This window comes from Hylobates moloch, unplaced genomic scaffold, assembly GCF_009828535.3.
Source record: "Hylobates moloch isolate HMO894 unplaced genomic scaffold, HMol_V3 SCAFFOLD_9, whole genome shotgun sequence".
NCBI classification, from domain to species: domain Eukaryota; kingdom Metazoa; phylum Chordata; class Mammalia; order Primates; family Hylobatidae; genus Hylobates; species Hylobates moloch.
Window position 1 is genome coordinate 111,400,929 of NW_026652284.1, and position 15,211 is coordinate 111,416,139.

Below are 15,211 nucleotides of genomic sequence, written 5' to 3' on the forward strand. Positions count from 1 at the left end.
CCATTTCTCGGCATTCAGAGGACTCTCTTGGGAAGGTTGACACTCAAATCGGTTTTTGAAAGGTATTTTTCTCAGACATGCTGGAAAGCTGCCATTATTTTTTTAAAGCCTATATGAATTTCCTAAAGAAAAATGTACAGAAATGGAGATATTTGGGGTTTAAAGAAATGCACACCATAACTAGTGAGGTGCATTAAATTGGATTCCAGTCATACTCATTTAATGGATATTTATGTCTCTCAGATGAGTATGTACCTCGATACCAACTACCAAATTGGAATGATTTATATTTCATGCCATTCGTTGTACATTAAGTAGTCACAGGATTCACTTTATTTGATTTGAGATAGCTACAAAGAACCTTAGACTTAGACAAAGAACATATAATATCTTTTTTTTTTTTTTTTTTGTATTTTTAGTAGAGACGGGGTTTCAGTGTGTTAGCCAGGATGGTCTCGATCTCCTGACCTCATGATCTGCCCGCCTCAGCCTCCCAAAGTGCTGGGATTACAGGCGTGAGCCACCGCGCCCGGCCAGAACATATAATATCTTATGTTCAAACTGTATAAATGATGGGAGAGAAGTTGGTAATTTTATTATATTCATTTTATCTTTACTGTGAAGTCAGTCCTTCATTTAAGTGGTCAGAAATGTGTATTTAAGTCACATACAAAGTCAGCTTCCCTCCTGAACCCAGCTTACTCATACTATACACCACTATCTTATCCACCACAAAGAAAAAAAAAAATTCCCCTAAAGGATTTCTTAAAGGCCAAGTGGTAGGCTAAATGTCCCTCATTATAAGTCAAGTTTAACGATCATTCTTTAGCATTTTTCTGGCTCTAGTCTCTCCTGTTCAATAGGATGTTGAAAGGTAGGAAAGAAGATGTTGCATGAGGAATTTAAATCTGACAGCATGACCTTGAGCACTAAGTAACCTGGATTTGCATACCTGGCTGCCTTTGATTGTACAGTTATCTTGGAGAAATCATCTCTACTCTGACAAGTCCGCTTATCTATCTCACCAAGAGGCACAGAAGACTAATTAGCCACTAGCTGTAACATTTTAGAATCCCCAAGAGGGAACCATAATGCAGCGATCTTTCTGGTTAAATATTGCTGCCTCTCAGTTGTCCAATAACTAAATGATTTCCACCATCTTATCACTAATGAGCTAAAGTATGAGAATGAGATGAGTTTCAAATGTAAGATAGCTCATATTATTGTCACCAGCAATTAAAATAGAGTAAAATGCTAACCATAGCAATAGCATTTAGAGTTTCTCTACCCTGTGAAAGAACCTAGCAAATATAATCTTATCATTAATCCTTTATTTATACATATAACATCATTTTGTAATGAATTTCCTGGTGGATAAATTGAATTGGTGAGACAATTGGTTTATGATGTGGAAAAAATAAACCAGTGTCTTAGGGAAATCTGGACAAGATATTCCTATCATTGGTTTGAGGCTTATTTAACTTGGATTGGGGGCGGTTTCACAAGAAAGAAATGATTGTAGTCCTAGTGCTGCCTATAGCTGAGCTAAGTCAGAGTGAAATAAAAGGAACCCTTCAAACTGGGTTTTGAGCCTTCTGAAAGTTTCTCAGTCTTTCCAATGTCACTCCAGATGCAGAAAACATATTGGTGATTATGTCTGCTCTAGACAATAATCTCTTTGTTGGGTGGGAAGTCAATGTTTGTAGTGTGTTAATTGAGTAGAGAAAACATAAACCATCTCTTTTCTGATGGCAGGGAATTTCCTGAGTGGCCCCTTTTAGGTTCCATTTTGTATCCACAGTGGAAAGCAAATGGTGATTCAATAAACACAGGGCTTTGTCTCTTCATATAGGGTGTCTGCAGAGATTTTCAGTGTGGTTGCTACCCTGTCAAGTCACAGATGTCATTTCCTTCAGGGTAGAAAGAGGGAAAGCAGATTCTCATAGCTTAGATTAAAGGAAGTTAATCATTGGCTCATTTGTTCCTTTCAAAAATGATATTTTCAGGGAAGTGAAACAGCTGCCAAGGTGTGCTAAGTCTATACTCTCATTTTCGTTTCCTAAATCCTGAAAATGCTAAGTTAAACATTAGCCATCCTCCTAAAGAGAATGAAGATTAATGTGGAGAAAGATGCTATTCCAGTGTTTATGGCTTTTAGTTGACAGATTTGTATCCAGCTAAGCAGAATGATGAGCTAGCTACAATGAGCCTATGCCCAGCAATTCACTGACTTTTCTCTCATAATTTCCCTTTGGCTTCTTCATTAAATGTTTATTCATGTGCTACACAGAATTTACTCTCTTAAGCAGTAAAAGAAGTACTCCTCACTCTTTAATAGTTTCAAATGCTTACATGTTTAGAAGGATAATCACTAAAGGGTTTCTGAAGAATAACTGGCATCGGAGTCAGGGTTTGAATTCTGTCCTCACCACTTGCCACGTTCCTGATCCTCCAGATATCACTGTAAAGTTTCTAGGATTCTGCCATCTTTTTCTCTGAAATGAAAATGAAGGATGATACCACCTATTTTTCATCATTAGATGTGATGATGCACATAAGGGTGCTTAGTTACATGTAAAATACTGTGCAAAGTAAAGGATTATTATTGTTTTTTGATTTCTTTAAAAGATGTTTACATGTAAGACTGCCTTACACACATATGATGTGTGTATGTGTGTGTGTGTGTATAGAAAGCTTTCACCAACATAACACCAGGGCACTTGGATATTTTATAATATTTCCTATATGATGAATTGTCTTGTTCATTCAGTGACCGTTTGTTGAGTACCTACTATATGCGTGGCGTTTTTCTACAGGCCGAGGATAAAATGCTATTTATGATAGACAACATCCTTGCCCTTATGGTGTTTACATTCTTGTGAGGGTGTGGGGAGAAACATAGTAGATATAAACAAATAAGATAATTTCAGATAGCAGATGTGCTCTGGAGAAAATAAAACAAGTCATTTACTAGAGAAAGTAGCATTTGAGAGTCTGGAACAATAAGAATGTGCCAGTCTCATAAAGACTTAGAAAAAGTTGCTCTAGGTAGCAGGTGAAAAGACCTAGAATTAGGAAGAGCTTAGAATATGGCAAAAATGAATAGCATATTTGGAGCCTGATGAAGGGAAGACAAGAGAAGAGAAGGAAATAAGATTGGAGAGAGAAGCAGCAACTAGCTCAGGGAATCAAGCATGCTGTGATAAGCAGTTAGGATTTTACTCTAGTTGCTATAAGAAGTGTTTAGCAGGTTTTGAGCATTCCTTATGTGTTACCAGACATGGAAAACTAAATAGTACCTATTCAAAAATCACAGATTCTTATAAAAAGCGATTTATTCTCTACTTCGTCCATCTGCACGATCTAGGAAAGACTCTTCAGCCCATAGAGGGCGCCAAAGGACCCTTAAAGGCCCTTTCAGCACTGAAATGAGGGGAGAGAGCTCTGGTTGTTCCTTTAGAGTTTTGGTAAAAGGTGACTCAACCTATGAAATCGTAGTTTATCTATAATTCTTACCCAAACAAAAAATTGAATGAGCTTGGCTTACATGCATCAGGACCTTGGTTTTCACAGTGGAGAATTGTTTATGATGAGATGAGGGTGGGAAGACATTTGGGGGTTATTTTTAATCTTCTCCCATCTGGTAGTATTTGAGTAGAGTATAAAACAAATATGGAGCCAAAATTTACTTTCTGGATTCACTTGGCAAGGAAAATATATCCATACTTAGAACTTTGAAAACACTCATAATTTGCCACTTAAGATGTGTTATTCTAAATACTATTCCAAACTTACTTATTAAGTTTTCTAGTTGTGTGTACTGAGAAAGGCTATTGAGTGAAAAGTAGTGGGTTATAGTACAGGGAATTTCTTATACATGATCAGATACCTATGCTTTATCGTGAAAACAACTCATAGTGAGTTAGATGAAAAAAAGAGAAGGCAAAGAGAAGGAAAAAGAAGGAGGAAAGGGAGGAAGACAGGGAAGAAAAGATCTGCTAATGTCTAAGTATACAACAAACAAAATAAAAAAGAGAATGAGAGAGCTTGGAAGAAAGTAGATTTAGATGTACTGGCATGTAGATCTTCATGTAAACAGGATTGAGAAATAGTTAATACCAAAGAATTTGACTTCTGCTTCTCAGATTCAGACTTATTTGTTATATGTGGATATAAAGGTTCATGGTGACTGTGATAAAACCTTCATTATTGTCTTTAATAAGAAAAAGTTCAGTCAATCAGCCTTTACTCAGAGTCTCTCATCTCTCCATTTCATGCCTGATTATCACAGGCATGTAATTTATATACTCTTTGCTTTACCCAGAGACACTTCAGAAAGCACTGTAAAAGCAGCCAACCAGATAAGTCACCTGAGCAAAGGAATATAGAACTATTGGAGAACAGACAGGATCCCACATTGACCAGAAGTCCAGGAGGCCAATGATGAGTAAAGCACTCTAACAGTGCTGGCAATCTAAACATCATGAGCAATTTTCAGTAGGGTCGGGCCTGTTTATTCTAAGCACCATCTATTCAAATTCGACAATAAGGAAGAGGAGTTTTAAGCTTCTAATACAGCAAAAATGATACAGAGGCTAAGGACAGAGCGGGCCCATACAAAGAAGCTCCCTGATCATGCATCTCACGCCAGCCGTCTATTTGAAAACACTTCACTTGACATGTTTCCCTCATTTTTGAGAAACCCCCAAATTCACTCTCCTGTTACCTAGCATACATTTTGCAAAGACAGTGCCATGCCATTAATTATCTATTGGTTCTAGTAAATTTAAACAATAGAAACATTGTCTACCTTCTCATCTATAAACAATGTGAACTTTGTTCACATAAGCATATCCATATTTAAGGGGAAGAATAGAAAAAAAAAGGAGGAGAAAGGAGGGAAAGATACCTAAAGAACAAGATTCCACCTAAATATAATATTTAAACCATCTACATCAAAATGCCCTTTTCCAATTAATCAAAACTTGCATTCTTTGCCACCCTCAATTACTGAGTTTGGTTTATTCAAAGCACTGGGGTCGCGTCGTGTCATGAGAGAAGATACCATGTTTGGTCACCGAGGCAATAAAAAATTCCCGAGAAAACCATGTGTCATAGGATTGTTTGAAGGATTGGATGAAATAACATGTACAGTACTCAGCACTGATAATCAGTATGTGTTTAACAAATGAATGTTCCTTTGAGAACTGAGGGTTTGTGGCTTAGAGATACGGAAAAACCCAACTCTGAAGCCCAGAGGCTGCTACAACACCCTGCTGCGACTCTCCTGAGGAGAGCTGTTAAGGAATGGGTCACCTTCTAAATCTGGATGCTTCTCTTTCCCTTCTGTCTCCTGCTCCAGAGACTGCAGACCCTGAGGGAGGGGAATGAGGAGCAGAAAGCAGACTTGCTTAGCTGATGTCAGAGTAGGATTACTCATAGAATCAGAGTAGAAGGGTAGAGTTGGTAGAAACTTTTAGAGGTCATTTAGTTCCACTTTAAGAAGAGATTGCATTCCGCTAACACTCAAGACCTCCTAGGTGCAAGGCACTGTGCCAGACTGAAGGCGGAGACTTAAAGAGAGTGAGGCAACCCTGGCTCTCTGGAAGCTATATGATTAATAACCCGGGGAAGTCAGAGGGGAAGCAAATGCAAGGCACACAGGAATTACCTGGTTGATGGAAATGACCGCCAGCCGGGGGATGACCACTTGGAGGATGACCTGCAGCAGCGAGGTGCCCAGGCCGGCCAGGATGGCCCAGGTGAGCGGCAGCGGCAGCATACTGTAGGTGGCGAAGAGCGTGAAGAGCACGTAGCCTATGCCGTCGCCCAGGAGCCCGTAGCCGAGGCCTGCTGCCAGGATCTGGGTGGTCATAGCCACCCAGGTGACCACACCGCTGTACTGCAGGTACGTGTGGGAGGTGGTGTCCTTCCTGACCACCACCAGGGCGCAGATCACCACCTCAATGCCGGTGAAGAAGCCCAGCAGGATGCCCTTGAGCGGGTCCATGGGGGCCGAGGCCAGGCTCAAGTGTAGGACCAAGAGAGTGAGTTTGGTCAGCACGTCCAGCACGTTCATCACCACTTCCGATTTGCGCCTTTGGCCCAAGAAATAGCGCTGGTAGAGGCGTTCCAGATCCCGAGATTTGAAGGAGTTGCGCAGGGTGGGGAAAATGACCCCTCGGTAGCTATAGCCCCCATTGAGAAAGAAATCCGAGTTGCTAGGGGCACAGTCAAGGTGCAGGAAGCCCAGGTCGCCCCCGCCTCCGCTGCCGCTGGCACTGCCGCTCCCGCTGCGTTCCGGGAAGACTTTGGTGCCGCAGGTGCTGTGCGCTCGCTCCCCCGGGCCCAGCGAGTAGAGGGGCAGCGCCGAGTCGCCTGACAGCTGCGGCGCGTGGTGGTTGGGGCCGCCGCCCGCAGGGTCCGAGGCTTTGCCCGAGCCTCCACTCCCGCTGCCGCTGCCTCCCCGGTGCCCGTGAATGAAGCGCTGCTCCGTGATGTGTCGCACCGCCGTCTGCCACAGCAGCCGCTGCGGCCGGGAGGCGCTCCTGCCGTCGCCGGCCGGGGGCGTCGGGTGGATGGTGTAGAGTTCCTCGCTGCCTGTAAGGCAGCGCACATCGGAGAGCTCCATGGCTCTGGGCCGCAGGGAAGGAAGCGCAGAACCTTGGGGAGGCAGCCGGAGGAGGGGGTTCCTAAAGACTCAAAGGCGGCCTGGTAGGAGCTTGGTAGCGATCCCTTTTATCCTAGGCTGCCCCGTTGCAGTAGCCCTGCGCCAGGGCTCCCTGTGGGTCAGGTCATACTGTGCCCAGGGGCAAAGGGCACCTGGAAGATCGCGGCGGACCTCGGCGTCCTTCCGCGCTGCTCTCCCGCCAGCCGGCGCAGCTTGGGTACGCAGCGGCAGTGGTTATTTGTCCTCAGGAGCCGCAGCCCCTTCCTGGGCTCAGGCTCCTTGGTTGGTTCTAGGCTCAGCGTTTTGGCGCAGCCTTTACTCTCCAAGAGACGCCTAAGCGCCTGGGCGCCGTGCTTCTGCTGCGCGTCGGGCGGGTCCTGGCTGCAGCACTGGGCTCTGGACGCCCACTGTTCCGCGGCTGCAGGGGGCCTGGCCGGCGGTGACCGGCGGCAGCGATGGGTGCGAAGTTAGCAGATGTGGCTGGAATCATCGCCCTTCGGAGAACTCCATTGCGCCGGGATGGGGAGCAGGGGCGGAGCTGGGGGCGGGGGCAAAGAAGGAGGAGGAGGGGGGCACGGTGAGGTGGCGGGGCGCCCCGCGACAGGGTTGGAGAGGTGGTAGCCTCCGCGCTAACAATTCACCAAATAGTTAATTTGGAGGAAGGGGTATGCTGAGGCTCCCTCCTAGGCTCTTTCCTAGTTCCGGAGCAAGGACTGACAGCGCAGCGCTGGCTCTGGCCAGAAGCATCCCTCCGGGAGGGGGTGTGGGGACTCTCGCCCCAGGGTCCCAGCCCGAGCTATAAGACGAGGTCAACGCTTTCAGCTCTGCTTTCGAAGGGTCGCAGCACACAGTTCCCATCCCCTTTACTTCGTTCTTTGGAGTCCATTTGGCTCGGAGCTAGGAGGATCAGGAGGCGAGGGAAGGGAAAAGTGGGGAGGGCTCCAAAGCCAAGAGCTCCGAGAACGAAGAGAAGCCGCCGGTGGGGATATCTGAGGCTGAGAACCGAAGCTTGGCGGATGAGGCGAAGGTTTGGAGGAGAAGGGAGGCCCGAGGCCCCGTGGAAGTCGACAGAGACGCCTCTGGATCCAGGGAAGCGCCGCCGCGTGCCACCCTGGAGCTCTGAAACGCACCGCGGGCGCCAGGCGACTGGGAGGAATTTGGAGACCTGTCAGAGTGGTCAGACACCCGCGGTGACTTAAACCCGCCCCCGCGCCAAGCCACGCCCCCGGAACCGGGCCGGGGGTGGCGGAGGGACCTGCCACCCAGATCTGGCCAGGACGCCCCAGGTCTTGTAGGCAGCGGCACGCGCGGGCCGGCGTGGGAGAGGACCACTCAAGGCTAGGGCGGGCGGGCGCCCCCGGCCTTCCCTGGGCGCACTGCGATCCAGCGATCCAGCGTTCCAGCTGGCCGCGCCAGCCGGTTCCTCCGCTGTTCTTTTTTAGGCATTGGCTCTTGTCCTCTGCAGGTGCGGAGCCAGGACTCGTAGGCCGCTTTGCACACGGACTGGGAGAGCCCAGCGCGACGGAATACAGGGTCTCCTTTCCGCCCTTCCTGCCCGCGCGTCTTTTGGCAAAGCCAACTTTCGGGCTAAACGCAAAATCCCCCAAGAAGCCGCAATCATAGAGGCAGTCAGTTTCCTACAGGAGCCTCTTTACTACCTCGATCCGAAGGGGGTGGAGGGTACGGGACATCAAAATGGGGACGTCTCCTGCCTTCCTCGCACACTAAGTTTCTCCGCTTACAATAAGGGTCGAGGAGGCGGACGTGGAGAAACTCATGTCCAGGGGCCCCGCCTCGCCCTAGCCCAGGTTTCCCGCCCGCCCAGGCTCAGCGGAGCGCTCGCGGACAAAGCCTGCGGCGACGCTTGCGGCGGACCAAGTCGCTGAGCGGTGGGAGCTTAGTGCCGGTGCTAATGCCAGATGAGCCGCGTCCCGGGGTGCAGGGTCTGCAGGGCAAACGCGGCCGCCGCAGTCCCGCACCCGGATGAAGGTGGAGGAGCGGTGGTGGTCACCACCTCCGCCACCAAGACTGCGGCTGCAGCCGGTGGAGCCCGGGCCCAGAGCACAGTCAGCTGATGGCCAATGACGTCAGGCCCTGGGCGCGTTTGCGGCTCCCCGTGGCGTCCCATGAAAGCCCAAATGACCGCCTTGCCTTGCCGCCCCCTTGGCCCCTCCTGAGGGAGAAGAGAAGCTCCCTTCCCTCCTGCCTGTCCTAAGGAAAAATAAATTTCAATACCCCCACCCCCAGCCACATACACTGTCTCCAGGGTTATTTCTGTCGGCCGTGTCCCAGAAACGCGGGGTTTAATTCTTTGCTTTTTAATTCCTGTTTTTCTCCCCACGCATTTGGGCTTCGGGTTAAACCCAGAACGGGTCACCTGCCTTGCACACAGAATTCCAGAAGGAAGAGAAAAGAATCCTCTAACATCCCCCCAATCACTAACCAGTAGATTTCTAGAATTTCGTTCACTCACTGGAAAAGACTCCTTTAATTTCAATCCTTTAAAGTTGTATTCTACCATCCCCCAAGAAAGCCAAAATGAAACGCTCAACTTTAAGCAGATAGATGGCTAATTCTATTTTTAACTCTGCTTGTAGATGAATTAATCTGTTAACGCTGAAGATCTCCCAGAATAGTTGGCCTATCCCATGAGGCTGGAAGTTAAGGGTGAAAGTACCTCAAACAACTCTGTGTTACAGTTATCTAGCCCTTAATGAAATAACCCCAGCAATTACATTCCTGTGAAAGAAATGCTTCTTGCTTCTTCCTTCCTGAATTCCTTGAACTCATCAGCCTCACCCTACTGGAACTCGGGTGGGTAATGAGTCTCTTGACTTGAGATGGGAACCCAGACGGAGCACAGTTGGGAGGGCTGTCCTATAGACCCTGTGCCAGAATGTGTGGGGAGCTGTGTCCTCTCTCTGTGGGCATTGCCCGAAGGCATCTGTGCTGAAGACCATATTAGCAAACTTGGCAATGGAAGACATCTCTTTATTTTCTCAGTTCTTTCTCCTTGGGGCCCTAAGGACTCAGCCTGAATAAATGAGGGGCTGGATGCAGTTGGAACTTTCCTACGAAAATCTTTCTCCAACCTGGACAGCTCCCAGGATGATTTATTCAGCAGCAAAAGGAGGCGGGCCAAGGAGGGGGAGATTGGACCCAATGAGATAAAATGACTCAGGCTGATGAATGAACACAGCATGCTACAGAAAGAAACTCAGAATTTCATGAACTCAGAGGTTGAAGCTAATGCATCAGGGAGAACACATCACGTCTGTTCAACTGACTGAACGTTTCATGGCTGGAAGGGTGTTACCGGAGACTGTTTTAAAATAAGAACATGGATGACACAATTAGATTCCAATGTTCTTCTTGTTGGGATGACATAGTGCCATTCAGCCCAAGAAGCATTCTGTTTTTGAATGAAAGCATTGGTTCAACACAAATATTTAGAAGCTTTTTGGAATGTGCAAACCACCAAATGATTAAGAACCACTTAAAACAAGAGAAGTTGGCCGGGCGCTGTGGCTCACGCCTGTAATCCCAGCATTTTGGGAGGCCGAGGCGGGCGGATCACGAGGTCAAGAGAATGAGACCATCCTGGCCAACATGGGGAAACCCCGTATCTCCTAAAAATACAAAAATTAGCTGGGTGTGGTGGCGCGTGCCTGTAATCCCAGCTACTCGGGAGGCTGAGGTAGGAGAATCACCTCAACTCGGGAGGCAGAGGTTGCAGTGAACCGAGATGCCATTGCACTCCAGCGTGGGCGACAAGAGTGAAACTCCGTCAAAGAAAGAAAGAAGAAAGAAAAAGAAAGAAAAAATAAGAAAGGGAAAAATCAAGAGACGTCCACACATTCTTTTGCAGCTATGATAGATCTTTCATAATGCTTTCATTTATCCTCTGCATATTTATTAAGGCAGGGTCTCTACTGTGATCTGAGGACAGCGTTTTAACAATTCAGTGTCTTTTTGCACACAACTTCCTCCTCTCCCCCTGTATTCCTCCCTGAATATACTTGCTTATCTCATCCTTCAAAGTTTGAGCAATGTTGTCTCTGCGTGAACTTTCCTGATATTCCCATTGAGAAGTAATAACTTCCTTCTGTGTTTAATAGTCTTTTATGGGTACTTTTGGTATGGTCCCTTATACAGGGACTAGCCATTGGCTTATGTATCTGTCACTCCTCCCCATGAAACAGTGAGCGCCCTGAAGGGAAAAACTGATTTTCCTTGGGCCCATATTCCCCAACTTCTAGCAACTATAATTTACATAGAGATAATAAGATAATAATAATGTTAGCCACAGTTTAGCACCTACTAGGTGTCAGATCTTTCTTAAGATATTTTACAAATGTCCCATTTAATCATTCTAGTAATTATATGATTTAGGTCCTTCTCTATTTTATTATTCCCATCTTACTGGCTAGGATACTGAGTGCTGAGGCTTCATGCAGCTAAGTACCTTGCCCAGGATCTCACGGTTACATCCAATGCTTAAAGTTTTATTGCAGGAATATAACATCCACATGCTCAATAAAAATGCTGTCATAAGCAGTCAATAACTGATAGAAATAAAAATGTCACTTTTTTGAGTTTTCAAAGGCAAAGTAAATAAGAAACTTCTGAGACATTTAGACGTTGAGAAACCTGTTAGGATGAGCCTGAATCGCAGATGAAGGTAGTAGAACTCATTATTGTTTGAATGGAGGGCCTATTAATTCTGTTTCTGTTCAAAACTTGGACACTATTTCTATAATTTATGGGAAAAAAACAGACTTTCACAATTGAGTTTAACCAAAATAATTAACCGTTGGTGTAATTTATTTCATTTAGGTAGTTGTGGTGGTGGGGGGGAAATATGCCATGGTTTCACTGGAAAATAACATATTTGTTTAGTGATGTTGCTACATGCCATTGGCCACATTTACAGTAGATATGTTTAAGAAAAGGAAATTTGTTTTCTCCCTTGATGCACCTTTGACTTCCTAGGTTAATTATATTAATATATGAATTTAAATTTTTTTAAGAGCCATGACCTTTGCTAAGTGCGCATAGAAACTCTGACACTTACTGAAGACATATAAAATATTCACATGTAAAAGAAAAGATGGACTCAGTTCAGGAAGGGGACATGAAACCAGAGAGATCCTGTTTCCAAAGGGAAGGAGGGTGTTTGTGACAAAGCAGCTTCCAAAGTAGAAAATCCTTAAAGGAATATTACATGCCTGCCTTGCCTGGAAGAATTATTCTTAGGAAATATCAAAAGTATCAGCTGCTTTGACAGCACTCCAGGAAATGTCAATGTCTTAGATACATAGAGATCATCTTTGAAAAGTTCTATGAATTAAAAACTTTGCACTCACATTTCATCTGGAATGCAGCACAGTACACAATAGAATACAGAAAATGTCTATTTTACTTTTATCTTATGTTTTCTCTGCCTTGAAAAATACAGGAAAAAAAATGTTTGTAGACATTTTGGATCTTCACAGGAACTAGTTTAAATTAGATTCTGGTGCCTGGAAGGAGAAGAGTGTCTCATCAGTGGGAAAACAATTCTGAGACAAGAAAGGCATAGCTCATCCATCAGGCAGTCAGAAGAAGAAAGCTGCAAGGGAGATAGACTTAAATATTTTCTTCTTAAAAGATGACTCTCTTGATGCTGGTTTAACTAGAGGATGAGCTAACTATGACATCACTAATTAAGACTTTACTTACTGAAGTCCTCAAATAAAAAGAACACATACACACACATACACACTCACACACACCATTAGAGAAATGACTAGTAGTAACATAAGGTAATGAAAAGCAGTAATGAAAGCAATGAAAAAGTGGGTTTCCAGCTAGTGCAGCCATGTCACTAAATCTTCCTTTGGCTATGCATTTTAATTTGGTACCTATATGAAGTCTTGGGGCAAAAAATGAGCAGACCCATTGGGAAATAAAGCAGATAATTTTCCCTTATCCTCTTAAAGAAATCTATCTGATGGCTATTTTAATATCACAGACTTATTTTTAAAAATATTTCACTCTCTTACTGTTTTCTCCGTGTGGGCTATTGATGTTTATGTTGACTAAGCTAGCACTTTTTAGACATCATAATGCAAATACATTTATATAGTCGCATTGATATCATTGCATATATTTATCTTAATTCATTAATTTAGCGTAAAAAAATATCTCTTTCCCTTTCAGAATCAATGTATTTCTGTTTCTGCACAGTTGGTGAGACATTTAACCCATATCCTTCTTGGGACTTTCGTCTGTGCCCTCCTAATCCCAGGAAGATGCTATAATTCTAGGTGCTAATGCAGTGCCAGATGTGTATGGGGGATGCCCTCATGCACGTGCTTGCCTTCTGGTCTTTGACTGTTCATTCACAAAGGTCACCACTTAGGCTTTCCTTGGTCCTACTCATGTGGTCCTATCCTGTGGGTCCAGAGGCATTCTGCATTGCTTTTGTTCAACAAATAGACAGGTGAACCTTTGTACAGGTCTGCCCATGATCCCATTGACTTGACATAGCACATTGTCCTTCTACTTTAGGATGCTGTGCCTTCTCCAGGATATACCAAAAAGCCATCATTTAGGATGCACAGACTCTTCCCCCAACCCCACCAGTTGCAGATAACCGCTTTTTAGTCTGGTGAGAATCCTTGTTTTTTGAGCATATCTGACTTTTCCTGCCTTCTTCTGTTTTTCCTTGTTCATTGTAATTTCTTGTACCTCTAAAACCTTTAAGTTTTCTTTTGGGATACATTTTTGGAAAAATAAAAACTGGAAAGACAGAAAGAATAGTTTGTCTCTGCTACTCCTTTCTTGAAGCGATTGATAGAAAAACTGAATGAGGGAATGGAAAAAGGGGCATACAGCAATAAATCTCATGAATTAATACTTGAAAGTGGTATCCACATATACAAAATGTATGAAATGTATGAAATCCTCCTAGATCAGTTTTTTTCCACACTGTGGGTTCCAACTGACTTGTGGGGTTGTGAAATCAACGTAGTTGGTCAAATTGGCATTTAAAAAATAAATAAATAAAACAGCAAAACACAACCATAGTGATAATTATTGTTTTGTTATGGTATACAAAGGCATTTTTTTGATATAAAACAAATCCTTTCCCTCTGAAGTGAAGAACTGAAGAAAATTAGACAAAATTTCAGAAAAATACTTTATCAAAATCTTTGAACTTACGATATTTTATCTCTGTGACCTTGAACAAGTTATGTAACAGTTTTGAACTTTCATAATATAGTGGAAAAGTAAAATTTTGCCAAATTTTATGTAGACCTAAGGTAATTCATACAAAGCACTTGATATAATGCATCACACATGGCAAACATTCAGTATGTATGCACTCACCTCATTCCACACACTCAATAAACAAGACTTGCTGAATACCACCAAAATAGTTCTCAACTTTCTTCTGTTTCACTCCACTGCTGCACTCCTGTTTTCATATTTTGGCTACCATCCTCTCTCACCTAGATGATTTCAGTAGACACTGAATCTCTTTAGCTGTAGTTTGCCTCCTTTCTTCAGCTGCTGTGATCAGTCTAAATTAAAAATATTATCATGCTACTCTTTTTTTAATGGTGTAAAAAATACACATAAGACATAAGACTGACCCTCCCACCAGTTTCCAAGTGTGCAGTTCCATATCATCCACAACATCCACATTGTTGTACAACAGGTCCCCAGAATCCCCTCTCAGCTCTGCATGATTGCAATTTTATACCTACCTAGCTGATCATGTCACTCTCTTGCTTAGAATTTTGTGATAACTCTGCTTTACCCTCAAATGCCTTAAAATAGAAGGCAAACATCTCCAGGACTGGCTATTTTTTCTCTCTCCAGCCCCATCTTCCACTTCTACCCCTCTTGCTCTTAGTGCTTCAACCACACTTAACTTCATTTAGTTCCCCAAAGGTGTCCTGTTCTCTTGCTGTTTCCTTCGCCTGGAGTCTTTGTATGCATCTTTTTGCTCTTAGCCTGGATGTCACCTTCTCTAAGAAACTTCCCTCAGCCTCCTATGTCTGTTAGATGTCTGTATAAGTTAGAAATGCTTTTGGCTACCATTAGTGAGAAAACTATGAGTGGCTTAAACAAATAGGTGTTTGTTTTTCTTACACAACAAGAAGCATGGATGTAGGGATTTGCTGGTGGAACAGGATTCCAGTTATATCAGGGGCTTTGTGCTGGCAACTCTAGAGTACCTTTAACCTTCCCTCATGGTCACAAGATGGTTGCAGCTTCTCTAAACATTCATTCATTCTCACAAGGGTAGTAATACAGCCAGGAGTTCCCCCTGAATACCTCCTTCTTATCAGAGGTGAAAAATGTCTTTCCAGAAGCTTGTAGAAGACTTCCACATATATCTCATTGGCCATAACTGTATCCTATGCTTACCCTTAAGCCAGGTCCTGAGGCCACCTTCCTAGGGATCGAGAGAACTGGTACAAAGAAGCATGTCAGGGCTGATTCTTTGACAGGCAACAGGTGTATTTTTATATTACCTACTAGCTCTTT

The 15,211-nt window shown here is 44.3% G+C and overlaps 1 protein-coding gene across 3 annotated transcripts in view; it reads right to left on the bottom strand.

Moving 5' to 3' along the window:
• The window catches only part of ADCY8 (adenylate cyclase 8), a 263,282-nt gene extending 255,307 nt beyond the window's left edge, over nt 1-7,975 (bottom strand). Inside the window, exon 1 of one of the 3 annotated variants that reach the window (XM_032760443.2) lies at nt 5,672-7,975. In XM_032760443.2, coding sequence (XP_032616334.1) covers nt 5,672-6,631 — 960 coding nt within the window. In that variant the 5' untranslated portion in view covers nt 6,632-7,975. The remainder of the gene's footprint in view (nt 1-5,671) is intronic. The other 2 variants (XM_032760446.2, XM_058443978.1) reach the window with 2 other exon arrangements.
• Between the last annotated feature and the right edge of the window lie 7,236 nt (nt 7,976-15,211).